The sequence below is a fragment of the Taudactylus pleione genome, unplaced genomic scaffold (assembly GCF_031769625.1).
Source record: "Taudactylus pleione unplaced genomic scaffold, aTauple2 ptg000205l, whole genome shotgun sequence".
Classification (NCBI taxonomy): Eukaryota; Metazoa; Chordata; class Amphibia; order Anura; family Myobatrachidae; genus Taudactylus; species Taudactylus pleione.
In genome coordinates, this window is record NW_028284607.1 from 1845817 (window position 1) to 1857878 (window position 12062).

Sequence of the window (12062 nt, forward strand, 5' to 3'; positions counted from 1 at the left end):
CAATGTCTATGATGCAACTAAAAAATGTCCATACTAGGCCCTTATTCAATTTGAGCTGAGCCGCGTTAAGTTAACGCGGCCCGGACTTAACGCCGACTTCGCCTGTTTTGTAGGCATTAAAGTATCGCGCGCGTGCCCGCGTATTCCCGTATTCAATTTGAAAGTACGCGTAAACGGCACCCGGCGATACTGTAACAAGCGGAAAGTACTGTCATTTTTGGGGAAATCAGCCTGTCACGCCCCAAATGATGCTCTGACATGGGGGTTCACTACGGTACCCCCCGATTTGGCTTACTGAAGGTATTTTGTGTTTTTGAATGGGATCAATAGCTGCTAAATAGCGTTTTTCTATACCTGATGCAGAATAGTATTTAGGAGTATTTTTTCCAGAAAATAACTTATCCCAGCAAATTTGGGGTACTTGAAAATGGGGGTCAGCATATTTTAAAGTTGAAAAAGTGAACTTGAAAAAATCATGAAAAATCCACCTGCCATCAAAAAAACACTTGGGGCATACTTGGGGAACCCCCCAGAGTCAAGTTCGCTAGTTTTTAACTTTGTACCCCAACATTTTTTTTCGCTCCCTTTTCAAAATCAATATTTGGGGTGTCCTTAAGGTTTTTTTTTACATTTTTTTGACACAGATTACCTTTGGGGGGCTGTCTGAAGGCTGCAGGGGGGTTCCCGAAATGTTGCACCCCAAAACCCCAATTCTGCACTTTTCTCCGCCTGCCATTCATAGGCGATACTTTACTGCCTGTTACATTGCATTGACTTTCCGCCTAGGCAGAAAGTCTTTCAAATTGAATATGGGGTAAAACCAAAACAGGTGATAATGATGTCATCGGCGGTAACTTAACGCGTATCCGGACTTAACGCTTCAAATTGAATACGGGCCTAAGTAACAAAGACAGCTAAAACAGTAACAAGGGTGGCGAACACCTGAATCAGGTGTGGGGGGAGGGGAGTTCAATCCTCCACAATGAGAAATAAAAAAAAAATTGGGAAACAAATAACTTGTTGCAGAAATTAGGTCTTATAAGGAATAGATCCGATTGGTCGGTATAAAGTTGAGGGTGTATGGAAACCACAATAGAATGTCTTTGGGGGGAGGTTTATATCCAGGGTAGCTCAGTGTAGTGAAAATGCGGCATCCTGATGATTTAAGTAAAGTAGTTAAGTAATGTGTGCACAGATGTTGTTGCCCGTGATATGACTCTCGGGGTGAGGAGTACGGTACTAGAGTTACTGGGGGGTGGTTCTCTTTGACACAGTGTCATAGGTGTGGCGGTGCGCCGGTGAACGCCTGGACTGAACCGACAGAAACCGTCACTCCGCACCGGAAGGAACGCTGATCTCTATGGGGGGGAGATAAAACGGTTGTGGCTCGGGGAACCAGGCACCGTAACCCCCCTCCAAATTGTGACTTACCTTCTCAGGTCTCTACAGTGCTCTGCTTTCACTCCTTACCGGCTTGTAGTCTTCTCGCGTATCTCCTCCTGTTGCTTCCGGGTCAGTCACATGTTCATGGCCCGTCTGGTGCCGCCGAGGTGTCAGATGTCCATGGTAGTCTCCAGATCTCCTCTCAGTTAGTGTGGATAGGTGTAGCGCCAACGCGTTTCAACTCTTGTGGGGTCTTCTTCTGGGATATGCAATGTCAAACAATCAAATAATCAAAATCCTGTTTATGTTGTTGCTAGGTTTAGAGAAAAAAAAAAGCCCTATTGACACTTTTTAGTAAAAGTTCATGTTAGTGTTTTACAGCTTCAAATACATTTAGCATATCCGATATTTTATTACATCACCAAATGCTCTAAAGGAAAATGTGACAATCTTAAGTATTATTATATTTCTATGTAGGGCATTTACAGCAGTTCCAATCAGGTTTATCTCTGCTACCCTCCCCACTCATACTGGCCGTAAGCTCCTAACCATTTTAACCAAAGAAGGTGCACACGAAGGTATGGTTTTGATTATTGAGAGGTATGTTTCCCATTGGGGTTTGTTGGGAGGTATGGATCACATTGGGGCTTTTGGATAGTGTGGTTCCCATTGGGGCTTTTGGAAGGTGTGGTTCCCATTGGGGCTGTTGGGAGGTATAGTTCACATTGGGGCTGTGGGGAGGTATGGATCACAATGGGGCTGTTGGGAGGTATGGATCACATTGGGGCTGTTGGGGGGTATGGATCACATTGGGGCTGTTGGGAGGTATGGATCACATTGGGGCTGTTGGGAGGTATGGATCACAATGGGGCTATTGGGAGGTATGGATCACAATGGGGCTGTTGGGAGGTATGGATCACATTGGGAGGTGGTATGGTTCACATTGGGGCTGCTGGGAAGTATGGTTTACATTGGAGCTGTTGGGAGGTATGGTTCACATTGGAGCCATTGAGAGGTATAAATCATAATGGGGTTATTGGGAGGTATAGTTCATAATGGGGTTGTCGGGAGACATGGATCACATGGGGGCTGTTGGGGGGTGGTATAGTTCACATTGGGGCTGCTGGGAAGTATGGTTTACATTGGAGTTGTTGGGAGGTATGGTTCACGTTGGGGATGCTGGGAAGCATGGTTTACCTTGGAGCTGTTGGGAGGTATGGATCACAATGGGGCTGTTGGGAGGTATGGATCACAATGGGGCTGTTGGGAGGTATGGATCACATTGGGGCCATTGGGAGGTGGTATGGTTCACATTGGGGCTGCTGGGAAGTATGGTTTACATTGGAGTTGTTGGGAGGTATGGTTCACATTGGGCCCATTGGGAGGTATAGTTCACATTGGGGCCATTTGGAGGTATGAATCATAATGGGGCTGTTGAAAGGTATGGTTCACAATGGGGCCATTGGGAGGTATGGATCACAATGGGGCTATTGAGAGGTATGGTTCATTTTGAAGCTCTGGTCCTCGCAAAGGTTCCATCAGGCCAGTATTTTGGTAGCCACAGCTTATGCCAAAATGTTACAAGACCCTTCTGATTCTCATTCTAAGGGATATAGGGATGCTAAGGCTTTATATGACCAGATATGTACCGAACAAGCCCAAACAAATCTCAATTATCAAAAAAACAAATACTTTCGCTGGGGAAACCATCCTGGTAAGCTTTTAGCAAGAATGGTAAAATCCTACACGTCTTCTAAGCCTATTTCTTTAATTAATTTGACCCCCTCCGAGTCTACTAGGATGCCTGATAAAATCGCAGAAGCATTTTTGCAATATTATGAAACATTATACCAGGCACCTATGGATGACTCAGATAAAGGAATGAAGTTTTTGGAACAGGCAGGATTAACCAAACTTACACCAGTAGATAGAGAGAGCCTTCTTTTAACTATAACAGAACAAGAGATTACTTCTATTATAAAAACGTTACCTACTGGTAAAACCCCGGGCCCTGACGGACTATCAGCGGCATACTATAAAATGCTCACACCTCAGATCACACCCATCTTTCAGCTTTATATAATTCAATACTTAGCGAAATCCTGCACCACCTGCATTTAATACCGCACGCATTATAGTTATACCGAAACCCAATAAAGACCCTGCTTTAGTCGCCTCGTACCGCCCAATTTCTCTGCTCAATCAGGACCTGAAATTGTTTTCCAAGATTATGGCCCAGCGCTTACAATCTTTATTACCTAAGTTATTACATCCGGCTCAAACAGGCTTCATTACAGGACGTCACTCTACTCACAATATATGCACAGTTTTAGCAGCAATGTATCAGTCACATATGGAGAAAAATAAAAGAAACATTGTGGTGAGTTGTGACACTGACAAGGCATTCGATAGAGTGTCTTGGTCTCATTTAATACGCATATTTAAATATCAAGAGTTTGGTCCTTGTTTTTATTCATATATTTGAAACATTATATCAAGATCCGAAAGCCTTTTTGACAATAAATCTCCTAAATACCAGACCATTTTGCCTAACTCGAGGCACAAGACAAGGTTGCCCACTTTCGCCACTACTTTTTGATTTAGCCCTAGATCCCCTCTTGCGTCACTTTGAAAAAACAAGAGGCTGGCGAGGCATTTTTTTGGGCAAAACATGAGATAAAATTTTCGGTATTTGCCGATGACCTCTTATTATATTTTGCCAACCCTAAGGAAGCTATCCCACTACTCCTACAAATCCTGCAGGTGTTCGAGGAGATAGCGGGTTTTATTAACTAATTAACTATGCTAAAACAGAGGCCTTGGCCTTTTTTAGGGAGGCGAAGGCAGGCTGGAAAAATTCCTTCCCCTTCAAATGGGCAGATAAATACATCACTTACTTAGGGGTCAATGTTCCTTTGCACCCTTCTCAATTATATGAGGTTAACTATACCCCACTATTGTTAAAAACACATAATGATTTCAATAAATGGGCCCATCTTCCACTATCCTACATAGGTAGATGTCACCTTTACAAAATGATCAGTTTCCCCAGATTCCTTTACATTCTCCAAATGTTGCCAATTATCCCGGACAAAAGAGACCTTACATTTTGTAATCAGGTTCTACAAAAATTTATATGGGCAGGAAAACGGCCCAGAATTTCATTGTTTAAATTGGAACAGCAGACACATTTAGGAGGGGTAAATCTCCCATGTCTCAGACAATATGCTATGGCTGCTAATTATCGAATAGCAATGGACTGGACTGGAGGTCACAACATTTATACCACATACTCTATGGAGCAGGCATTTATTCTCCACTACAACTTGGTATCTCTTTTACATACTCATCCTCGTAATATACCTTCAGAAGCTAGAGAAAACATGTTAATAAATACGACATGTATAGCATGGCGAGTTATTAGATCACAATCCCATTTATCCAAATTGTCCTCAATTGTTTTACCATTATGGAAAAATCCGTCTTTTTCACCTGGTAACTCCGCCCAATTTAAATGCTGGCACGCCAGTGGTGTTCGGTACATTTACCAATTTTTACACGACCAAACACTTCAACCTCTCACTCACTCACAAATGCAGGAGAAATTTCCTCTTGTCACTATCCCTTTATTTACATATTTACAGGCGATGAGTTATATTCAAAATATGCTACGTGGACTTTCGGAAACCGATCTAAATTGGTGTCTAGACAGCGCACTACGCTGTAAACCAAATGGACCATTTTCAACATCTTTTATATATTCCTGCCACTTATAAATTTAGAAACAAGTACAACAGGACTTGCAAAATGGAAGGAGGTTTTCCCACAAATCCCCATAGAGTCTATTACTCTTTCATGTTTTAAAGTGAACAAACAGTTGGGATCAGTATCTTATTCTGAAATGCATCTAAAAATATTACACAGAGCATACTACACCCCTAAATTGAAATACATTATTGGTGATGCGGCTGATGCCAATTGTTATAAATGCTCAGCGCCTAACGCTGATATCGTACACTGCCTATGGGATTGTCCACAGGTACAAGTTTTCTGGGAGGAACTTAATAATTATATTAAAGAAATTCTAAAAATTGATTTTGTGATTCTTAGAGAATGGGCATTTTGGAATATATCGGAGAACACACTCTCAGAGATTGACTAAGGGAAATAAGCTACTTATGACCAAATTGACGGCAGCAGCTAAAAAGACCATTCTCTCACAATGGATTGACCCTCACCCACCTACTCTTACATTATTACACCCTAGAATTATATTTTTGTTTACAATGGATTGGACAGAGACGTCCACTAATAAAGAAAAATATGCTGAAAGATTTTTTGGCATATGGTTTCCTTATATTCGTACTCTTTCTCCATCATTCTTAAAGACTCCATACGAAAATGCTTCCAACTAACATCATGGTATAACTTGGAAGTGCTTGATAATGGCCCCCCTTTTTGATTTAACTCAATCTATGTTTTTGATCTATGTCATTAATGGTAACCGACTCACTGACAGTATTAATATATGTAACAATGTATGTAATGTTTCTTATATGTGCAACTACAATTTATATCTGGTTTTCCGCACTGCAAATATTATAATTATTTTGTTGTATGATCGTTCTTGCAAAGTGATTGTTTCATTTACTATGTTGAAGATGATTGTGCATATATCTGTATCACGATATTTTGTTGTCTTAACAATAAAAAATTATTTTGAAAAAAAAAAAGAAGCTCTGGTCCTCCCTTGCAGGAATAAGGATTGTTGAAAATCTAGGGATGGAAGGGCAGATATTAATACCCAAAATGCTTTAGACTGAGAGTAAGTATATTTCTCATCTATAGACCCTGGGGCTAATGCAGAGTTGCCAGACGTCTGTGCATGTGGATGTTAACTCATTATCAGAGTTGTGTTTGCACCGCCCATACCTATCTGTTTGTGGAAGTAGCCAGGAATCATCTGTAGTTGCTCCTGGTTGCATATTGTCAGGGTTCGGTGGCCAAACTTCGGCCTAGGATTGGCAGTTACTCACCCCTGCATCGGCTTCCCCTGACTTCTCGTGAGGTCAGATGTCAGGTGTGGCGGTGGGTGATGCTCTGAGGATTTTGCCTTAGGTGCTCTTGGACTTCCATGTGTGGCTCCGTGTCTTGATTTCCGAGGTTGCCGTCATGGGCGCTGCCATGTTAGTCTTTCTCACCTAACTGTTCCTTCACCAATGGTAGCGTAGTCTCGGTCAGCTGACACAGTTCTCCAATGAACTGCTACCTTAGGGTATATAACTGGGCTCTGGACATCAGGAAGTTGCCTGTGCAACGTTGTCACTTCCAGTGTATGCTTGTCATCATTCTGTTCAGGTTCCTGTGCCTTGTTCTCAAGTGATTGCTATTACCATCTCGATACCATTCTCCGATGCATCTGGATTCACACACCGTGTACTCAGTACACACTATTGAGTACAATTGCTGAACCACTTACCGGGGCGTCTGGAATCGTACGTTGTGTACTCAGTACACACTATTGAGTACAGATTGCTGAACCACTCTCCGATGCGTCTGGATTCGCACACTTTGTACTCTGTACATCTCCATTCTAATCTTATCTCAGAGTCCACCTCCTGGTTCAATGCGGCTCCAGTATTTCCCGTGCAGCCAGTGCTCTCCCAAACAGCTCAATTACCATCCTCCTTCAGTGCCAACAGCATCCTACTCCTCGGTGGATCTTTTCCTTTGGTCTTTCATTATACCACTTCAGGAAACAATTCCCTTTGTGCTACTCTGTACCTGTGGGTATAGAGTCCATACTCCCAGTGGGCCACAGTGATATATCTCTTTCCATTTCCCACTTGCATCAGATACCTGACCAAAGGACCACAACCTGCTTGTCAGGAGCAGCTAAAACCCATATCCTGCTTGGAGGGGTCACTGGTGAACACCTCCCGGCAGGTTAGACTCCGCACCATTGGTCAGGTCTTGTCAACGTCCAATACTTGTGGATGAGGAGAACGTATATCCAGGCCCCTCGCCTCTGATTTCTCCCTCCACCCAGGACCACAGCTTTCAGCCCCTTAGTAGGGGATTTCACGGAGTCAGGCGTGACACATATGCTCTGGTTGGATCATGCATGCACAGTGCTAAGAATCATAAGATGCATCCAAAAACGGATTCGCGTGCAACTCTTCATCATCTTCCAGATCTGTCGCCACACATATGGATCACCAGATCTAATCATTTACCAATATGACCAGATGAAATGTGCACTAGAATTGTGCACATACACACATACAAGTCTTCCAACAAATCCCTGGCATTTGTTAAAATATCCAGGTATGGGGACCTGCCAGTGATCAATAATAAAGCAGCCATAGGTTTCAAAAATAGCACATGGTATGGAATGAGAATACTTTTGTGATAAAATGCTGCATCTGATGACATAGCATCGGATCATCTGTGTGAACATGGCTTACCTGAGTAACCCTCTGGGGCCTCAACATGTCCAGAAAATGGGGCCAAAGAGGGGCCCCTGTTTTCTGTGACGATGGCTGTCACAACCCCTTTCCCTGTTCCCAAATGACTACAACAAGTCAAACAAGCTGCGGCTTAGGGAGCACTGCGACAGACATCGCAGACACAGATCTGCACATGCGCAGTACAGACCCTGCTCATGCGCAAATCGCCAACATCGGTGAGGTATGTCAACCATGGAATCATAGTGCAATGAAATGAATCATAAGACAAAAAATAGAACATAATATAGGTAATTAGAGCTGAATCATCACCATCCCCCAGCTCCTCCGAGGTGTGGGATAGTCAAGGAAAGAGGATAACCAGAGTACACAGTGGGTCAAAAGAGATGGATGGGTCACTTAAATACGTTTTTAGTACCAAAACAGTATCGTAGGAGCTCCTTAGAAGACGAGGAAGGGTGTCAATAAAACTCTCCCAAACAGAAAAAAAACTTCTAGTATGAGACTCCCATTGGAGAAACACTATCATCCAAACCATGTGAAAGGTTAAAAATAAGTTTTTCCTGGAATAGATGAAGTAATAGTGCAGTGGTTCTCAAACTCGGTCCTCAGGACCCCACGCAGGTCACGTTTTCCAGGTCAACCAGCAGGTGCACAGGTCTATTCATTACTCACTGACACATTTTAAAAGATCCACAGATGGAGCTAATTATTTTACTTGTGATTCTGTGGAGGAGACCCGGAAAACATGCACTGCTTTCCAGGACCAAGTTTGAGAACCTGTGTGATAGAGGGAAGCTCTGAATCCATACCTGAAGTATACTATTCCAGGCAGTGGCAAATGAGAATACTTTTTAAGGACCAGCCAAATTAATTTTAAGATGGTGGTTTGTACGAAGGAAAACTATTATAGCTTATAATAGTCTTCCCTTCCTTTCAATGTGGCATGCAAACTTATTTTAGTATTTAGATTTGCAGTTAGAAATGGCCAAGTGTGGGTCTTAAGGTTTTCATAGTTTGATATTATGTTACATTATGTTACAAAACATACATATAATGTAAAATGTTTATCTTCTGTTTTAGACTGATTGTTCACTGTTCTTGTATCTTGTTGTGCTCTAATTAAAGATAAGTGTTTACATAAAAATATATATATATATTTTGTTGCCAAATATAGAATGAGGTGAATAGCCCAGATCAATTTGAAACATTTTGCACATCTCTTCAAGACATGGAAAGTATTATAACGTTAAAGATAAAGAATAACAATAGGTTACAAATGTGAATAATAGCATGTCAGATATACATGCTGTGACATCTCAGACAATCCAAATATACAGTTGTCTGTACAGAGCCTATATTTTACCTTTGAGACTACACATTGCACACTCAAACTCTAGCACTGGACAGCTGCAGAGTGATGACAGTTATACCCCTTTTACACCAGAGCAAAAACCTGGGTTTTTGCTGGGTCTACCCAGGTCGCAGCTCAGTGTAAATGGGTCCCTGAAAAATAACCTGGGTCAAGTGACCCTGCAATCCAACCCAGGTAGCTACCAGGGTTGGACCCAGGATGGACCCGGGTAATGGTGCAGTGTAAACGGTGCAACCTGAGTTATCTGACCTGGATCATGCCTAAAATGAGCTGATTGGTGGCTGTGGAGCAGTCACCTCCCACTTTTAATGACCTCACAGGTTTAGCAGGGCAGACCTGAGTTCAGTGTGAACAGGGCTGACCTGGGAGTAACCCAGATGAAAGGTGCAGTGTAAATGGGTCTGACCAGGGTTGGAACCATGTCCAAAAACCCAGGTCGGACCTGGGTTTTTGGTGGAAAAGAGGTAATAGAGAGACACCACTATGTGGTCTCTATAATAGGCAGTGTGCAAAGTCAGTGGCCCAGAGGTGAGGGGGACCAACAATGTGGCCTCAATGCACTGGCCACTAGAGCCGTGCGCCACTTCTGTGCTGTCAGGGCCGCAGAGAGCAATGACGGCCATTGGCACCCATGTGCTAAGTATAAACTTATCAGTTATTTCATTTACAGTGTATATTACTTAGCACAGCAATACACCGGTTTTATTTATACGTTATTATCCAGAACCGTTTCTTAATGGAAAATAAAAATAACTGGTATCCAGTATAAAATATCTTCAAAAGCTTCCATTGCATATTTCTTATAATGCAGGAACTGAACTGGTAGTGAGCCACTAGATTTCTATTGCAAGAGAGCTGCAACATCACGCATCATAGCAGTTTGTACTAGCAGAAATGAGATCCCTTCATATATCCAACAGGGGGAGCCATTATCTGAAAGCACATCTAGACCCCTGCTCTCACTCCCCGTTTCCTTGGTAACCTCCCCACCCGATCGTGCGCCCATCTTTGAGTCTGCGCAGCCGGCTTGTTGGTGCGCCTGCGCGGGTGAAGCGTCAGTCATACCGTGTGTCCCGGGTGCCGCCGGCGGAGTCTCCTTAGGACACGGTTTGTGCTGTGCTTGGAGCCCAAGGCCGGACCTACAACCATGGCGCAGATCCTGCCTATCCGCTTCCAGGAGCACTTCCAGGTAAGGGGCAACCCATCAGAGCCTGAGGAGCAAGGGGCATTAGGATGAAGCGAGCCGGGTCAGTACAGCTGCACCCAGGCGGAATAGCGGATTTCTGGGGGAGGAGGGTGATGTTTACTGTATGGAAGCTGCGACGATGAATATCGCACTTGCGCGTCTGTATTCAGGAGCATAGTACAATGTGAGCACATACGTAGCTGCAGCACAGCGCAGGCAAGATTGTGTCGCTGGGCCGATTGGCCGGATCTGTAGTGAGAAGTGAATCAGCAAATGTCCTTGGGGCGCTTAGAGCTTGGGCATTTTAGAGTTAAATGGTATATTATTTTAGGGGAGGGGTTTAGAGGTTCTTATCCCCCTCTGTGTATTACGGTTTGACCAAGCAGTGTGAAGTAGTGTCTGTCTTCCTGTAGTATGTAGTAGAATAATTCATGTTGTTATGGGTGCCAGTGATGACAGCATCTTTGGGTATTAGCAGGCTATTGATCATATTGGTATGTGGCTGTTTGTAATCCATGCTGCAGATTCTCTAAGAGACCACATTTTGTCCATTTTGATTCTCTACACTACTTTAATGCTGTATTTTGCACCATTCGCTGTTACCTTAGGTCTATGCGGTGGTGTACACACACACGTTGTGTGGGAACTGTGGGTAATGCAGATGTTCAGTTTTGCCTCCCTTCCCCCTCCTGTCTTGGTTATTGATTTCCAGCAGTGAGAAGGAAGGAGGGGTTGCTGTGTGCAGGGGCGGCCCTTGCTACCATCTCTGGGTACCAGTGTAGACGACCTATACACAAATTTTGTATTTATCATCATCATCATCTGGCATAATGACTCAAATGTTTTCTGGCTGCATTATGGGACTACAGGATGCATTGTAATCCGTCACAAGCACACTTTCCAGCCATACCAAACATCTGTCTTCTGTCTGTCCTCCATGCTGTTATTTCTTCCATCCATATTGTAGGCAGACGACCAATGCATCATTATCATCTCTTATTTGTAAGGAGCCTAAAAATTGCAGCTCTGGACATTAGGTATAACAAATGTATAAACAACAAATCATACATGAAAGACAAACCAGTGCATACAAGGTTGAGGAAGGTGGTTCATATAGAGGGTGACTTGTTCATTACAGTTTAGCAACATTGACAAATAGCCAGTTGTCTGTAATAGTGCAGTACATTAATCAAAGAGATCATAAGGGAAAATGAACTGTATCTACTTCAGTCGTCCTGTCTGCACACTGCTCACTGCCCACATTTTATCCACTTTCAGCATTGAAGAGGTTAACTTAAAAATTAAAAGAATGTGTTAAAATGAATAGAGAACAGGAAGTGCTGACTGAGGTCTCTCCTCCACCTACCCATAGAGGGGCTGGGAGTGTCAGGACAACCAGTCTAGCTTCCTCCCTTTTTCAAATTTGTAAGATATGAATTATCTAGTAGACACAAATAACATCTAAATAGCTGCTGTGTGTTTGGAGGCAGGCTTCACCGTGTCTTAACACTTGCCCATCCTTGAAGATCTCTGACAATGCATATGTTTGTAATTATCCAGACAGTCTCCTGCTGCATAACTGTTCAAGTAACGGTTTGGGTAATTGTGAACAACTTACCCAAGGTCATAAGGATATGGCAGTCGCTGTATA

At 43.1% G+C, this 12062-nt stretch overlaps 1 protein-coding gene across 1 annotated transcript in view; it reads left to right on the plus strand.

The window, feature by feature from the left end:
• Positions 1 to 10235: 10235 nt before the first annotated feature.
• Positions 10236 to 12062, plus strand: part of LOC148517944 (clathrin heavy chain 1-like) — a 90911-nt gene continuing 89084 nt past the window's right edge. The window contains exon 1 of the mRNA XM_088477835.1: positions 10236 to 10414. Coding sequence (XP_088333961.1) covers positions 10373 to 10414 — 42 coding nt within the window. The 5' untranslated portion in view covers positions 10236 to 10372. The remainder of the gene's footprint in view (positions 10415 to 12062) is intronic.